The following is an 18,287-nucleotide window of genomic DNA, read 5'->3' as shown; positions in this document are numbered from 1 at the left end:
TAGTTCACTCAGAAGAACCAGTTAACACCATCTCAAAAATTCAGAACCAATACAAAAACATTAGAGAGGAACTTTTAGAAAAAATACTAACAGATTTAATCAATTCTCCAAGACCAACAGAAAACATACACTTCCTAGGTCACTTCACAGAATTTAAGAGAAACAGTAATTCCTAAAATCCAACCTCTAACTATATAAAATTCTTACGAGACTAGTAGAATTAAGTGTAGGTAACTTCTTTGATTTTCAATTTACAATAAAAATTCAAGCTTTCCATTTGGACCCTCCCTACTTCTCAAATGAGTAAATACTTTTTGTGCTTTCAATGTTTTAGCATTTTCCACCTTTCTTCATCAATTATTCCTAGAAACCAAGAATTTTGGAGTTGAAAGGAAATTTGAGATTATTCAGTCATACCACCTGATTTTAGAGATTAAAACGACAAGAACAAAACCACAAACAACAACACACAAAACGCTGATTTTCAGAAGTAATTACCTAAATGCCCAAAATGACTATCTCCTAATTTTCAGTCTACATGCTTCCTTAGGCTTTGGGGTCCAACCGTGATTTGGGGTCAGTGGTAATTCTGGTTTTACTGCTTTGTGTCCTTGCCAAATTTTCTTAAGCATTTTGTGCCTCATTCATCTTCTGTGTACAAAAGAGATAAATAGTTTCTACACTTACCCTGTAGAATAGTTGTGAGAATTAAATGAATATAAATATGCTTAGCACAGAGCCTAATATGTAGCATATAAATTGCCAGTTACTATGAACAAATCAGCACACTTTAATTCAACTATAAAGCAGGTCCACAAGACTTCAAATATTCAATTTAAAAAATTTAACAGGTTTTTATTTGTACTGGCCAAAGATATACACTTTGAAAGAACATAATTATTTTCAGAACAAAATCTCATTACTGCTTTAATTCATTAAAGATATCTGTTGATTCAATTCAATAAATATTGAGTACCTACTATGGGCAAGGTCCTAATGGATTCAATTCCTATGCACCAGAAATGTGAAGAGGCTAGAAATATTACTGGCCCACCACTTTATTAACATTGTCCCCTCTTTACAGCCCAGAAATCTTTGCTTATTATCATAATCAAGCTTTGCTATCCCATCTCAAAATGTGTTAAAAAAACAAAAACAAGCAAACAACCCCCCCCCCCCCCCGCACACAATCAAATGCTAGTTTTCACTGAAGAGATTAATGGTAAGTAAAAAGTCAACACTTCTATTTTATAAATTTTTCATTGCATTCAAACATAATACAGTCTGAATTACTTTCACAATTATCAAGAGATTTCAAGAATTGAGTACTTAACGACTAATTTAATAGTTGTTTAGAGGGGAAGTGATGAGGATTGATATTCTTGCATAACCTGTGATCTACCACTCTACTTAGTCTCAGTCTCTGATTCACTTCTATCTTCATATAACCTTAAGGGGAAAAAAGTAGATAGATATATCTCAATTTTCCAGTGTTTCAAAGACAACTTGTTATCAGTGTGATCACTAAAGATCTAATCAAAGAATTTCAACATCACCCTCTGCAGTTACAGTTTGAAATACCCATATATAAATTTCTAAAGTACACAGGTTGGAAACTCTAAACTAGAGAAGCAGTCTGGTGCCCCTGTGCTAGATTTAGCTCACAGAATATTATAATAATCTGGAAATTTCACATTAAAAAAATAAGCTATTAGAATTCTCTGGAAAAAAGACTGAGCAACTCGGCCTCAACTGCCTGATGGCATCAGCTAGAGCAAATGCTACTAGCATTTACTAGATAGGGACCAGGGATCCTAATCATTTGTTTTGCTTTCCTGCATAACAAAGAACTATCCAGCTGAAATGCCAATAGCTTCCCAAGCAGTATGCAGCTCTTTGAAGGCAAGAAGCTGTTCTTATACCTCTTCCTTCCAAAGAACACAGCACAATACTCTAGACAAAGAAAAGAAACTTAAGGTTAGATGGAGATTTTGGAAATATAATTCAGTATCCATTTAATATAGATAAGGAAAAAAGTTATTTCAGGGATTAACCTAATTTGTCCCTTCAGCCAAAGCACTTTTCCCTATACTCCACTTACATAATCAGACAAGCAGCTCTACAACCAATATACGGAGGCATTCTCAAATGTAACCAGAAGGGGCAATTCAACTCAAATGCTAAATTTGAGAATCTCAGATTTAAGATCAATTCTGTAGAAACAATCAAATTACAGCAAAGACACTTGTAAATTATATTACAGAAAGGGCACTGGGGCAGCTATTGGCATATAAACAGAGGACAAGAAATTCATAGTTTGAGGACAATTTCTATATTTAAAAAAGCAGTCTAAATAAGAAAATTGTCTTCAGAAGTTGCATCCACCTGCACCTTTTCTCACCTCATTTTCCACCCTCCTTCCCCCACCCAACCCTATCCTCCAGAGACTTCACTCTTAGGTTCTTGTCATCCCCAAAAACCCCATACCTTTGCACATGCTGCTTCTTTCTCCACTGGTCAAACTCTCACTCATTCTTTAATGCCTTGCTTAAAATATCAGTCCTTTACTTTGGCAGTTACGTACCCCACTCCCTGGTGTTGTGTACAGTACCTGATTCATAGAACTCTAAAATGTTTACAGAACAAATAGATGAATTAACAGTGCCCATATTTTGTCTACTGTTTGAAAGCGTTAATCAGATACTTCTATTCTTTTGTCTTTGGTTCCTTGACCATCATAGCTTCCTAGAAGGCAGAAACCCAATTAACATGTTTAAAAAGTCTCCAGTATTTATGTACAGTGTGTCACAAATTAATTCAATATGCTGGTTGAATAAAATAATTCAGGTGAGTCTTCCAATCCAATCTAATAAAACCCTTCTAACAGAGTTCCTGTCATTATATAAATGTTTCAGTCACTATTCTAAACATGTTCAGAAGTAGTAAATAAGAATTAAGTGAATAAATCGCAGAATTAGGGTTAATGATGACCTTCTGTTGACTCCTTGGAAAATTTCTGATTAAAAACAAGTACAGGTACATTTTTGTTTATAATGTGTTCACATTATAAAAATATGAGCGCTTTGCTACATCACTACAGATTTTATGGATTTTGACTCAAATGATGCTTTAATCCAACCGGGGGGTGAAAAATAAGTTAACGAAGTGAACTCCTAATATAATCAAAACATACCACAAAATTGGATTCTGATTATCATGAGCTTAACACTGTACTCTAAAAATTTCTAGCATCTAACACGCATCGTGTCATAACGAGAATATAAGATTGTTACTTTTGCTTAGACACAAGTCCATACCAACATCACACGTTTTAAAATTACATTAAGGGACTATCTAATAAAGATAAAGTTCAAATAAAATCCTGGAACACAACTTTTTTTTTTTAAAGCTTTTGTTTGGGTAAGTGGTGCCTTTAGGGCAAATGTACGCACCTACGTAATACAAAGAGGTCTGGTCAGTTTACGACTCTGAACTGAGAGGCAGATTCAAATTGAAACTTAGGGTATAATGGCCCTGAAGCCATTTTGAGAAGTAAGAGGGAAGGAACCTTAGAACACGCGTAAATCCCGCCCTGAAGAGGGATTCCAACCCGGAATACGAGTGCTCTCCTCTAATTCTCTTCCTTGAAGGTGCGAAAGTGTATGGTACGCGAAAGATTAATTGCGGGACAGCTCGAACGGGTTGGAAGCTCTAAAGACTGCTTTAATGACAGATCCCTTCCCTTACCATGGCTCCTGCGGACAGACCCTAGTCCTTTCCCAAACTCATTACTAGAAGCTTCCATACTATTGTGTAAAACTACGCGCGCTTTACCCCATGGAACAGGATGTTCACTCCGAGAAAAAGGAAATGCTAACTCCTTGGAGAAAAAAGCGCGAGTACCGCAGAAACGGGAGAAAAATCTAAAGCCATCTTCGCGTAGCACGCGTTGGGGTTCAAAGTGGCTTAGACACCAAGAACACAAAACCGAGTTCCAGCCTCTATTCGGTATTACCAACGTGGGGAAACGTGAGTCTCGTCACATTTCAGAGGGCGGAAGGGCACTTCTTTCCTCTTCCTCATGCGCGAAGAAGTAGCGGCCTACTCAGCCAGCGGCCAATTACCGGGAGCTGTCGGGGTCTCGCCGCGCGGTCCAGACTTACCTGCCGGGCTCTCTGCAGCGCATCTTTGAAAGCATCGTTAACTCCTCCACCACCACCGCCGCCGCCTCCACCACCAGCTGAGCCAGAGGAGGGTGGAGGCACTGTTGAATAATCTGCCATGCCTACTCTACAGTGGCCGCTACCGTTTCTTCACAGGGACCTCTCAGCCAACTGCTAAGAAAGAAAGAAAATGGCGGCCGTCGAGGCTGTATCACATTCTTGTGCGACCATCGTGCCGTAGAGGGGCGGAGACTGAAAGAAGAAAATCTCGCGATGTTTTGAAGCAACGCGCTGGTGTGGGGGGGTGGGGCTGGAAAAAGACAGGCCGCGAGATATCGCGAGAATTGTCTTTAGATTTCGCGAGAGTGGGGTTTCTGTTGGCGCCTCCTATATGTGCGTTCTTGGGTTGAGGTGGTGCGGTTATCCCTCTGGGGTAGTGGATGACACTGGTGAGCTGGCCGCCGTCTGCTTGAATTTTTGAAAGGCTGGAGGAAAGGAGTAGTTTCTTATCGGTCGCCGCCTCAGGGAGGTAGAATGGGTGGATTTTCCGCCGAGGGTCATTCTGTGTACCAGTGGGGAAGTTGGGGACGTCGATAGGCGTAACGGCGGCACAACAGTGTCTAGAGCGTGCCGCCGGGAGGGCATCTGGGAGAAGCGTGCTTTGGCCGCCGCGCGGTGATGCTCCCGAAAACGTCCGCCCGGCATAGCGGGAACGCGGCATGATTTTAAGGGTAGTAAAGTGTCCCTGCATTTTACTTCTAGATTGTCACTTTTGAGTTTTGTCACAAGTGGGGATGAATTTAGGCCGGAGGCCTTAGTTCTCGAGCTGATTTCGAAGTTTTTGTGTAAATTCTTTGGATGAGGCTGTGACGATATGACTGCCCTTTTCTTTACCTTTTTAAAATGTAATTGTTCCTAAAATTCAGTTTTAGCCAGACTCAGTAACCTAGTATCGTATGTATCCATGGCCAGTTTTATTGAGGTCCTTATAGATAAGAAACAGCGTCCATTTCTTGACCAAAATTGGCTTTGTGGCTTCTTCGAAATAGTTTCCCTCAGCCGCAACTTGTGAGAACTCTAATGTTTTGTATTGTCATCCCGGGACTAGATGATGATGATGTTGATTATTTTGTTTTTTGTTATCTACTTCAGTTACCAGGTAATTTCTTTCTGGAGCATATCGTGGCACGTAGTTTACTGCATTAGTGGTAGTAGTTTCAGACCCATTAGAATGCTTTAGGCGTCGATCACAGTGATTTTATTTTCCCCCAAAATTCTTTCCCTTTAGATAACAAAGAATGAGGTAAAATGAACTTTACCAACTTTGGTATTTTGTGTTTAGTGAGTTAGGTCTCAAAGAGTACTTTTCCCATTGCTAGACTTAGAGGAATTAAGAGAAACGTGTGCTGCAGTCTTCCTTATACCTGAAATTAATGTATCCACTTGCTCAAGGCCCAAAGTAAGTCTGATAACAGTTACATGCACACAGATACAAGTGGGCCATCATTTTCCTATAATTAGCTTTTCCTACCATCTTATCCATTTATAGCTCTGATTATGTCCTTCAGTGTGCATAGCCATCTATTTTGATTTGGGGGGAATTTGTATTTGGAAAAGCAGTGAATGTGTTGGACTACAGATTTAAGCATAACTGGTAAAAAGAAAAACTGTATAAGCAGTGTTGGGTGGTATTGCTAAATAGGATTTCTTCAGCTGTGCTTTGAGAAAGTCTGTCCAATAAATGGCATTTATTAATCAGTAATTGATTTTTTCATATTTTATTAATTAGACATATACCAGTTAGTCCTGATCAACATAGTGTTAGTCACAGAGTGATATAATTTACCTCCAAAGAAATAAACTTTGTTTCATGTATACCACAATTTTAGTTATCTCTAAACGTTGAAAATAAGTAAAGACCTCCATTTCTAGTTTTTTTGGTAGAGTCTCCTGGAAGTATGGGTATTCTAGGATGGGAACCATTTGGAATCAGTCAAGATAAGGATTTCTCAACCTTAGCACTATTGACACTTCATGGCCAGGTAATTTTTTATTTTATAGCACTACTGTGCATTGTAGTATGTTTAGCAGCATCCTTCGCCTCTACCCATAGATGCCAGTAGCACCTGTACCAATATGAGAACCCCCTATACCAGTTATGACAACCAAAAATGTCTCCAGAGATTGCAGATGTCCCCTGGGAGGCAAAATCACTCCACAATGAGAACCACTGCTCAGCCTTGATCGCTGCCCCTGATTTTTCCATCAGGAAGACCTATTTACCTTACTTCAGAGGTATATTCTACATTCCACTACTTTTCATCTCCACTACTCCTGAGTTACCATCACCTCAGTCTTGGGCTGTTACAGTAGCATTCTAGTTGTTTTTTCTGCTTCCACCCTTACATCTTTACAATTTACTTTTAAAAATTACGAAATTTTGTACAGCGAAGTATATAATGTATGTATGTAATGTCTCAAATGTAACAAGCACCCATGTATCTGCTTTCCAGGAATGTTCTCCAAAAAATAGATCACTACCAGTACTCTTGAAGCTCAAGGGTGCCTCTACTTGAATGTATTACAATTGTTTCTTCGTATAGCAGCTTAAAAGCTTTCTTTAAAACATAAATCAGATCATCTCACCTAGTCTTCTCTCCTATTGCACTTTAAATCCCATCTCCTGGAATGGCCTAAGGGCGCCATGTAATCAGGCTACTATCTAAACACTCCTGCTCCTCATTCCATTTGAGCCACCTTGCTGTCCAAGAACACTCCTGCCTCTAGGGCTTTATGCTTGCATTTTCCTCTGCCTGATTCAGATGTTCTTATAGACCTTCACATGGATGATTTGTCCTCATCATTTGGGTCTCAGTTCAGATGTCATCTCCGTAGACCATCTCTGACCTCTGTTGTGCCATTCTGCAGTCACTCTCCAATTACCATGTTCTCTTTATAGAATTTATCGGAAATTATCTTATGTCGTATGTGTTTACTTGTTTATTGTCTGTCTTCCATTAGATTGTAAACTGCTGGAGAGCAAGGACCTTGTCTGTCTCTACCACTGACTAGTCCCTAACACATAGTCTTAGCATTCTAGATATTTGTTGAATGAATGAATGTTGAAAACAATCCATCTCTACATTTTAGTTGATTTTGTGACCTTGGTCAAGTGAACTTAGACTCTGTGTCTCAGATTTCTCATCTACATAATGATCATAACCTGCATTGGTATCCTCAAATGAGGTATCTCTGTGAGCTGTTCAGAAACTGGAAAGTGCTATCAAATGGAAATTGGCTTTATTAAACATAGAATTTGGCTTCTGGTATTTCATAATTAGGAAAGGATAATCCATGGTACTCCACTTCTATAAATTTTTTGGATTAAACATCTATGTTCAAATCTTAGTTTTGGTAAAACCCAGGATCCTGTAACAGCAACTGAATTGTAGGAAAACTATAACCAGTGACTTTTGATTTGGTTATATGTGAATTAGTTCTGAGTCCACTCAGTCTTCTCAAAGCCATTTGTAGTTTGCTGGTTACTCTGGATAATTTCATTATAACTGATGAAATCAGACTTTTCTTGACTAAATGCATTTCCCTTTGCAATGTAAATCCTCTTAAAAGTGGATGTATCTGGAAGCAACCTAAATGCCCATTGACAGACGAATGGATAAAGAAGATGTGGTACATATATACAATGGAATATTACTCAGCCATAAAAAGGAACGAAATTGAGTCATATGTTGAGACGTGGATGGATCTAGAGACTGTCATACAGAGTGAAGTAAGTCAGAAAGAGAAAAACAAATATCGTATATTAACGCATGTATGTGGAACCTAGAAAAATGGTACAGATGAGCCGGTTTGCAGGGCAGAAGTTGAGACACAGACGTAGAGAACAAACGTATGGGCACCAAGGGGGGAAAACCGCAGTGGGGTGGGGATGGTGGTGTGCTGAATTGGGCGATTGGGATTGACATGTATACACTGATGTGTATAAAATTGATGACTGATTAAAAAAAAAAAAAGGATGTATCATAGCTAATCTAAAACTGGTTTATTGTGCTTTGAGAGATTGGCTAAATTTTCAGCTGAATTCTATTTTATAGCCACTGTCTTATAGAAATTAGTATTCCATATTTCATTCTCAGGATGAAGCAAAAATCAATGTTTTTAAGCTTATAAAAGTCTAGCAGGGGCATTTAGATTTATCAAATAACAGAATGAAACGATTAGTAAAGATAGTACAAGTTGGGCTATTAAATGTACTGGCAACGTTCTTCATTTTACCTTCTGATTTATTGGTTACCAAATGCCTGATTTTTTCTCAGCATAACTTTCCACTGTTAGATTAGTTAAATCTGTGTGAAATATTAACAGATTCTTATTTTATAGCTATTGGAGAAAAAAAGTCCATTATAGCTTTTTGGATAGGCATTTTAGAGTGGCAAAATTGTACAGACTTCCTGCCTCATCTTTTTATCTATCACCTACCTCCTAACAACTCTTAGCCAAAAGGAGCTGATAACTTTATGCTGTATTCTGTGTGTCATTTGAACCAGGCCTGTATTTTCTCAGTGCACAGTCACAACAGATTCAGGTTAAATGTGAGGAGGAAAGTGGCCAGTTAGTTCAAAGTAAAGTAAGTGGTCCAGGATGTTGTTTTAGGGTATTTGATCATTAATGTTGGTCATTGGTCTTAATGACTTTTGTATCCTTTCTGATCGAGTTTGTAGGATTCTGTTTCAGACTGTGTGAATGGAAACAAGAACTATCAGTACTTGCATTATAAAGGACAAAGTTGTTAACACAAATGTAACTTGGGAACTTTGTGGAGAACAACAGTTTGACTAGTGTCTGAAACTGGAGGCAGCCCCATGTAGTGAAAAGAACTCTGGACTTGGTCCCAGAGGATCTAGATTCAAGTCTGACCCATGTGCCCTTTGGTAAGTCACATAACTTCCTTTTACCGGCATACCAGAGATGGCAGTTTAATCTGTTTTTGGAAAGTAAAGGATAATAAAAAGTCTTATGTTTTTACACCATGATTTCTGTCTTTTCTCTTTCAGAAGTCACCATAGTATCATCTCACCCTCAGTTATTAGAAATTTCTTCTCTGATTTGGATGTCAGATTTAATAGTATGTCCTGATTGAAAGGCTGTTAGAGCATTGACAAATCCTCTAGGATATCGCTCATGACCATTGATTTGCCATAAATCCAGCCGTTTGCCATCCTTGTCATTCCCACCTATTCATAACTGTAGAGCCCTTGGGCCTTTGCACATATCTTTCTCTTTGTCAGGAACACCCCTCACCTCTTCCATTTCACTGTTGCCTGTTGAAAATTTTCCATTTTTTCAGAAAACCTGTCCAGAACTATCAAATTTAGGGATTCCTATTTGTATTCATGTACCATATCATGGTAATAATACCATAATATCATTTATTGTTTAGAATTCCCACTAGATTATAAGGTTCATGACAGTAAGGGCTATGTCTTTTTCTGTGTCTTTACTGCATAGCACACTCTAAAGTGCTATATACTGGGCACTGTAAGTGCTTTACATGTATTTAATTCATTTATCCTCACATTGGCTCTATGAGATAGGCGCTATTAAAATCTCCATTTTGCTGGGGTACAGATGAGTTAACGAACTTGCCCAAGGTCACGTGTTAGTAAATGTTAGAGCTGAGATTTGAACCTAGGCAGCCTGACTTGAAAGAATGGAAGAATCTATTAAAAATCTATGAAATGTATCTCTTTGTAATTTCTAGAGTATGAGTCACAATTTGGTATTTCTTACTTGGATGTTTAAAATATTTGCATTAGTTTTTATCAAGACTTAGGCTAAAATTCTTCATGGGAAGGCAGCTCTTAATGTAAGGTAATAAAAGTAGATTACTTACAAAATTTAAAGAACCCGTGTGTTGTATAACATTATAGAAGCTTGTTTTTCTGTATTGCTAATAGCACTGGGTGGATTCGTAATATGCCTTACTAAAGTATATAGTGCTTTATGGTGTGTGTGTATATATGCATATATACCTGTATATTTGATGATGATTAGTGTTATTTTTCAAACACATTGTTCAGGGGGTTTATGTGTTTGTAGTACACATCACTAACTAGATTGTAAGACTTCTCAAGACAAGGATAGGATTGATTAATTTTAATTTTTCCCCTATATTACCACACAGCACCTGTGATAATGTTTGTACTGTTTGCATATTGTATTCCTCTACAAAATAACCCATCTGCTAAAAGAAGCATATCAGGAGTTTTTAGATTAGATTCTTCTGAGAATTCTGAGGAAAATCTTTATAGTTTAATCTTTTAGAACAATTAATGCTTGAGACAAAGGTTCTTTGTGAAAATATAATAAATTTCCTCTGCCCTTGGGGACCTCTTCATTGAAGGTGGAAGGCATATGAGGGAGAAGGGTGGGGTTTGCTGAAGTGCCATTTCCAACTTTACAGGGTTCTTCAAATCTAGTGAGAGAATGAATATCCTTTCTGTATCATACAGAGGACCTCTTTGAATATATATTGAGTGTTTGGCTAGTTGCACACATCTGTTGGCATCCTGTCTATAAGCAGGATCTGTCCTTTGGGATCATAGGAGACAGAATGTAGCATCATAGAATATACAGAAAATTGAATATCAGTATTCAGTGAGAAAAGATTAGAGCTGCCTGCTGGTAAGCCATAACACTCCCAGCTTCCCATTACTTTAGGGATGTTGCTAGGTCAAATATCTGGGACTCAAAGCATCTGTCTCAAAGTGGCCTTTACCACTCAGTTCTTGAGTGATTTTTAGCTAGTTCTATAGCATGCATTTCAATAATTTGTAATAAAGCTGGTATATAATGCTGTAGAATATCGTATTTAATGAAACTGCAGAATATATATGATATGTATGGTTTCATAATTTACATTAAATTGGTCCTATACTTACTCCCCAAATGTGTTTCCAAACTCGTGTCTGCAGTTACCTCTAAGACTTATTTGTATGTTGCCTCAAAACCAAAATGTCTAAAAAAAATTCATATATTTACTGTTCTTAGTCTCCCTTGATTTTGTGGTCAAAAGCATCTTTATTTGTTCCTCCCCTACTTAGATCATTTATTTATACATCAGTTCCTTTCACTTCTTCTGTTACATTTATCTTTTTCATTAAATTTTTGGCCAAGTAAAGAGTCGGATAAAAAATCATCTTTTTTCATGAAACTTAACCTGACTAACCAATACCAGTGATCTTGCCCTTAATTAAATGGTTGTCTGCATTTGTTACAGGGAGATTTTTTTAAAATGTGAAAGCTGAGCCACAACTACCACTCCCAGAGACTCTGATTTAACTGGTCTATATCTGTATCTGTAAAAACTTCCTATGTTGCTTTTATTTGTTTATTTATTTATTTATTTAATTTAGCTGTGCCGGATCTTAGTTGCGGCACGTGGGATCTTCATTGCGGCATGCATGCGGGATCTAGTTACCTGACCAGGGATCGAACCTGGGCCCCCTGCATTAGGAGCGCAGAGTCTTAACCGCTGGACCACCAGGGAAGTCCCCCATGTTGATTTTTTTTTTTTTAAACTTTGGGTTTATTTATTTAATTAATTTATTTATTTATGGCTGTGTTGGGTCTTCGTTTCTGTGCGAGGGCTTTCTCTAGTTGTGGCAAGCGGGGGCCACTCCTCATCGCGGTGCGCGGGCCTCTCATTATCGCGGCCTCTCTTGTTGCGGAGCACAGGCTCCAGACACCCAGGCTCAGTAATTGTGGCTTACGGGCCTAGTTGCTCCGCGGCATGTGGGATCTTCCCAGACCAGGGCTCGAACCCGTGTCCCCTGCATTGGCAGGCAGACTCTCAACCACTGTGCCACCATGAAAGCCCCTTTATGTTGATTTTTTGAAGTGCAGCCCATACTTGAGAACCACTGAAATACAAAGTCAACATGCTCCATCAGATTTTTGCTTATTTGTAATGCCTTGCAGTTTGTTCTCTTGTTGTTATGGGCATATAGTCTTGAGAACTCAAGCTCTAGAAACATTTTCTGTTTTTGAACCTATCAACTTTTTGTTGATCTAGGCTAATGGCAATGTTAATTGAACAGAGCCACCAGCATCATCTGGGGGTGCTTTTAAAAATGTGGATACAGGGCTTCCCTGGTGGCGCAGAGGTTAAGAATCCACCTGCCAGTGCAGGGAACATGGGTTCGAGCCCTGGTCCGGGAAGATCCCACATTCCGCGGAGCAATTAAGCCTGTGCACCACAACTACTGAGCCTGCGCTCCAGAACCAGCGAGCCACAACTACTGAAGCCCGCGCACCTAGAGCCCGAGCTCCGCAGCAAAAGAAGCCACAGCAATGAGAAACCCGCACACCACAACGAAGAGTAGGCCCCGCTCACCGCAACTAGAGAAAGCCCGTGCGCAGCAACGAAGACCCAACACAGACATAAATAAAATAAAATAAATACATTTATAAAATAAAGTTTGTAAGCATGTTTAAAAAAAAAAATGTGGATACCTGGGCCCCACCTGGATGTAGTGAATCATTTTTATGGGAAATTACATTTTTTTAAATGTCTTAGGGGAATTCCCTGGTGGTCCAGTGGTTAGGACTAGGCGCTCTCACTGCCAGGGGCCTGGGTTCCATCCCTGCTTGGGGAACTAAGATCCTGCAAGCCAAGGGGCATGGCCAAAAAAAAAAGCATCTTAGATTCTTATGCTCATCAAAGTTTGAAAACTGACTCTTTATGCAAAAAGTATTTAATAAGTATTTGCATAATTAAGCTGATTTAAAATTTGTTTCCCCAGCTAGACTGTAGCAAATGTTCTGAATAGAAAGATCTGTCCTTTCCCGTTTCCCCTCTGTGTAAGAGAGGGCTGTGGTCAAGGACTGGCTTTTACTCTTTGGCTTGCCTAGTATGGCTTAGTGCTTTTCTTTTGGTAGAAGCCTGATAAATATTGAATTGAGTTTTATATGTAATCATACTTATTTTGCTGCAAAGCTAGAGCTAAAAATAAATTGTTGAATATGTGGTTACGAATGTTGGGGGCCTTCGAGGCTAGGTGGCACAGAAGATTAGCTTCACTCGAACTTTTCCTAAGAACTTGGAAAGACTTTGAGGATCATCTAGTCCATTTCTTTCATTTTATGGAGGAAATTGTGACCCAGATTGCTTGAGTGCTATGTACAAAGTGACAAGATTAATTGCAAGACTAGAGCCAAGACTAGATTCCTAATCCAGTGCTCTTTATTTCATGAAATAAGTTCTCTTTGAAGCAGCAGTGATTGGGTTAAGTTTCAGATGGAGGTTTTCTGCTTCTTAGGTACAAGGGGAAGAAAACTCTGTGCACAACCAAAAACAGCTTGATTTTTAAAATCAGGACATCTGCCTTTACTCACATTTATTTTTTGAGATAGATTACTAGAAGATGGAGGATCTTTGCCGATGAAATCCTTAACTGAAGATGGGTGGGTGTGAGATATAAAACTCACTTGGCATACAATTTTGTTGTTGTTTTTAGTGGAACTTTGCTTCTCTGTCCTGCATTTCCATGTCTCTATTTATAGCAGTGATCTCTTTGGAATTTGCCTTCTGATTGTTCTTTTATGTTGCTTCATATTAACTAATATTCTCACTTCATTTTTAAAAGAGTGTATTTGAAAGGACTTGAGAAGGAAAAGAAGGAATAAAAAAGTTTTAAGTATCTGAAATTACTATTTTCCTGTGACTTAACCATAATATTCTTCATAACAGATTATCTAATTATAGTACCTAATAATACAAATACTAAATTTTCAAGATAGCATGGTAGTTTATTTTCTAAATTTAAAAGCATATCGGGACTTCCCTGGTGGTGCAGTGGTTAAGAATCCGCCTGCCAATGCAGGGGACACGGGTTCGATCCCAGGTCCGGAAGATCCCACGTGCTGCGGAGCAGCTGAGCCCGTGAGCCACAACTACTGAGCCTGCGTTATAGAGCCCGAGAGCCACAACTACTGAGCCCGCGCACCTAGAGCCCGTGCTCTGCAACAAGAGAAGCCACCTCAATGAGAAGCCCGCACACCACAATGAAGAGTAGCCCCCCGCTTGTCTCAACTAGAGAAAGCCCGCACGCAGCAACTAAGACCCAATGCTGCCAAAAAAACATAAATTAAAAAAAAAAAACTGTATAAAAGCATATGAAGTCTACAATAAATTCCTTTTATCCAGGACAGGTATTACTTTTAGATTCTTAACAACCTTGCTTTTTTAACTGTACTTTGATATAAGTGAAGGTCAAGAGATTTTATTTTAGAGTCTTTAAATGGTGCAGTCTTTAAGTGCAGGAACTGCCTTATTTACTTTTAAACTTTTGAATTTTATTTGTTTATACAGCAGGCTCTTATTAGTTATCCATTTTATACATATTAGTGTATATATGTCAATCCCAATCTCCCAATTCATCCCACCACCACCATCCCCCTGCCACTCTCCCCCCTTGGTGTCCATACATTTGTTCTCTATATCTGTGTCTCTATTTCTGCCCTGGAGACCAGTTAGGAACTGCCTTATTTACTTTTGAGATGAATATACTACCTGGCATCTAGTGGATGCTTATTAATCTATTCATTTATTCAGTTCAGTGAAAATGTTGGGCATTGTTCTAGGTGTTAGGTATACAGTAGTGAACAAAATAGACAAATATCCTTATCCTCATGGACCTTATTCTAGTGAGTGAATGTTGAATGAAACCATGAATCACTTTGGAAAGACTCTATATTTGTTTTCAGATCATAATTTGCATCACTCTAAAAAAGGTTAGCGAATTCCCTGGCGGTCCAGTGGTTAGGACTCAGCGCTTTCACTGCCAAGGGCCTGGGTTCGATCCCTGGTCAGGGAACTAGGATCCCACAAGCTGCCTGGTGTGGCCAAAAAAAATTCTTTGAAGAAATAAAAAAGGATAGTCTGTAATTTATTAAGCAATGGGTTGAAGAGTTGGAATGGCAGAAGCTTAATCAGACCACTCATTCATTTAAACATTTATTTCCTAGTGTGAGTATGTAAAATTATTTGAAATAATTACATAACTGCCAGTCATTGTCATCCTAATTGTCATTCAGTTCTTGTGTTCTGTTTGTAACCCTGAGTAAAATGTTCTATTTGTAACTCTATGAGTAAAGGCCTCAGTTGCTAGCCCGGCTACAACCAGGGAACTTCATCAAAAATCAGATACCACTGAGTGCCTCTGATTATGCTGGCCCAAAACTCCGTACACACCAAACTTCTAGTTGTTTACTTGTTTGTTGTCAGTTTTTCACACCATAGTGTGAGCTCCACAGGGTCTATTTTAGTCACCAATGTATCCTAAGTGCATAAAATAATGTGTCACATAGTAGATGCTAGTAAATATTAAATCAATCCTTGACCACTGAAAATGCAATTTCCTCCCTACTCATAGCTACGGCCTACATCTAATCTTCATCCAGACTACTCAAACAATAAAAATCTTCAATTCCAATATTCTCTCAAGAAGACCTCTTATTATTCTAATAGCCTGTTTACTAATGTATTCCTTCTGTTCTTCTAGTCTTTTGACACTTCTCTTTTTTTTCAATCTCTGTTACTTCCTGGCCTTATTTGCCAGTCACTTCAAGAATTCTCAACTCCCATTCCCCTTTGTCTTTCAGTTATGTCCACTCTTTAAATCTACTCTAAACCACTTAAAATAGACTTTGGAGTCAGTTAAGCTTCAATTCACCATTTGCTACCTATGTGCCAAGTTATTTAACCTGGCCATGTTTAATCTTTTTTGAGTCTCATTTTGTTCTTTGTGCTCTAAGCATTGTTATGAAAATTAAATGAGATTATGGTAACCAGATACAATTGCCTATGAGTAATGAAAATCCTTATTAAATAATAACTGAAAAGTCCAGGTGCAGAGTCACTCTAGGGCTGGTTGATTTAGCAGCTCAACAATACAAGAGGTATCCATATTTTTTTCATCTTTGCTCTCTGCCATCCTCAGCATGTGGCTTAGTGCCCCTAATGATTGCATAATGGTTGCCTCAGTTCCCAGTGTTATGCAGGCATGATTGTAAAGTGGAAAAAGAAAGTTTCTTCCCTTTAAAAGCAAGGAAACACTACTACCTCCTTCCTCTGGATGCTCACTGGATTAACTTTGTGCTGCTCAGAGCTGAATCACTGGCTTACTCTAGCAAGTATCATACTTGGTTTTGAATAATTAAGATTCATCTCCTGAGGCTGAGAGGCCTTACCTTATTAGTAATAGTTATCGTTACTACTATATTTGTAAATCTTAGGACTCTCTCCTTGGACCCTTTTTTTTTTCTATCTACATTCACTCTAGTATACTCTCCTTTAGTCTTGTGGTTTTAAAGTTCACCTCTACTGATATTTTGTCTTCCCTCTGTACTGCCTCTCTGAATACCAAACTCATCCAAATGCCTATTAGACATTACCATTTATAAGCTTAACTGGCATCTTAAACTTACTATGTCCAATATTGAACTCTCCAATTTCCTCCTGTAGCTCTTCTGTCTTCCTATTTTAGTAAATAGCAATTCTGTTCTTTTAGCTTGCTGAAGCTGAAAAACCTTGAAGTCATTACTGATTTCTCTCACATTCCACATCTGATTCATCAGAAAATCCTATTGACTCTACCTTTAAAATAGAGTAGGACCTTCTCTGCTACATCATGGTCCAAATCACCTGAACTATTATTGCAATACATTCTTAATTAGTCTTCCATCCTTGCCCACCATGCTTCTCTACTCCAGAAGCCAAAGCGATCCCATCATTTTTCTGCATAAAACTCTCCAGTGGCTTCTCACCTTACCTCAATTCAAGTCAAAGTCTTTAGCGGCCTGCAAGGCTCTACACCATCTAGACATCTATTATTTCTCTGACCATTTCCCAACCCCTACCCCATCATTCTTAAATAACCAAACCTCAAAGATGCCTGTCATTCCCTCACCTCTAGGCTTTTGAATGACCCCCACATATGTATATAGCTTTTCCCTTTTCGTCTTTCAGGTCGTGGTGCAAATGTTTATTTTCTCTGTGAAGCCATTTCTGGCCACCCCATCTAAAATTTTAATTCTCTTATTTCCCTTTCCTACTTTATTTTCCTTAGTACCTACTACCATCTAACATTCCATATAGTATTTTTAAAAATATTTTTAATTATTAAAAAATCTTTTAAATTATATCTTCTTCATTATAATGTAAAGTATATGAGGCAGGAATTTTTGTTCATCTTTTATCCCCAATACCTAGGAAGGTGCCTTGGCATATAGAAAACCCTTAATAAAATGTTTATGAAGAAATGAATAAAATGAATATTGATTCATCTTATCATGGTTTCTGGTTTTGGCTGGGTCCTCAGTGAGATTTAGTAATCCTTTACTTGTTTCTGATTAGTTTCCTTCCTAGTTCACATAACTGCTATGTCAAACCATTACCATTCTGTGGCAAATGCCCTACTTTTATTCTCAACTCCTTAGTTGCAGATGTCCTTTTTAAAAAAAAAAAATTTAAGAGGATTGATAGCATCTATAAACTTTTTAGTCTTCCTAGTCCTCTTGCCTTCAAATTTATAATGTTTTCCTTATTTATTTTCTCTTAATCTCAGAGCCCTACTTCTAATTTTGTTCAAATTTCATCTATTTCCAATCTTGGCACCAAACCCTCCTATTTCCTCTGAGACCTTAATTAAGCAATTACTTCTTTTCTTATGTATTTGTATGTATTTTTATATATCTCATTTTCCTCTCTATATATTTTTTCTTCTCTTGACCATCTTTTGTTTTTTAATTTTTATTTATTTATTTTTGGCTGCATTGGGTCTTTGTTGCTGCACGTGGGCTTTCTCTAGCTGCAGCAAGCGGGGGGCTACTCTTCATTGTGGTGTGCAGGCTTCTCACTGTTGTGGCTTCTCTTGTTACAGAGCACGGGCTTCAGTAGTTGCGGTGCGTGGGCTCAGTAGTTGTGGCATGCAGGCTCCAGGGCCTGTGGGCTTCAGTAGTTGTGGCACGTGGGCTCAGCAGTTGTGGCTCGCAGGCTCTAGAGCGCAGGCTCAGTAGTTGTGGCGCACAGGCTTAGTTGCT

At 38.5% G+C, this 18,287-nt stretch overlaps 2 protein-coding genes and 1 non-coding gene across 15 annotated transcripts in view; 1 reads left to right on the top strand and 2 right to left on the bottom strand.

The window, feature by feature from the left end:
- The window catches only part of FUBP1 (far upstream element binding protein 1), a 34,252-nt gene extending 29,862 nt beyond the window's left edge, over positions 1-4,390 (bottom strand). For 5 of the 13 annotated variants that reach the window (XM_061183994.1, XM_061183983.1, XM_061183985.1 and 2 more), the window contains exon 1: positions 4,164-4,389. In XM_061183994.1, the coding sequence (XP_061039977.1) occupies positions 4,164-4,283 (120 nt within the window). In that variant the 5' untranslated portion in view covers positions 4,284-4,389. Of the gene's footprint in view, positions 1-4,163 lie in introns of all 13 variants that reach the window. The other 8 variants (XM_061183993.1, XM_061183981.1, XM_061183982.1 and 5 more) reach the window with 3 other exon arrangements.
- A 138-nt stretch (positions 4,391-4,528) lies between these two features.
- Positions 4,529-18,287, top strand: part of DNAJB4 (DnaJ heat shock protein family (Hsp40) member B4) — a 40,180-nt gene continuing 26,421 nt past the window's right edge. The window contains exon 1 of the mRNA XM_061186420.1: positions 4,529-4,612. The gene's annotated coding sequence lies outside the window, so the exon portion shown is untranslated. The remainder of the gene's footprint in view (positions 4,613-18,287) is intronic.
- TRNAR-CCU (transfer RNA arginine (anticodon CCU)) lies at positions 11,661-11,733 on the bottom strand. Its single transcript has one exon. It is a non-coding gene; the product is annotated as a tRNA-Arg (tRNA).

This window comes from Eubalaena glacialis, chromosome 3, assembly GCF_028564815.1.
Source record: "Eubalaena glacialis isolate mEubGla1 chromosome 3, mEubGla1.1.hap2.+ XY, whole genome shotgun sequence".
Classification (NCBI taxonomy): domain Eukaryota; kingdom Metazoa; phylum Chordata; class Mammalia; order Artiodactyla; family Balaenidae; genus Eubalaena; species Eubalaena glacialis.
This window is presented reverse-complemented; position numbering and strand designations above follow the sequence as displayed.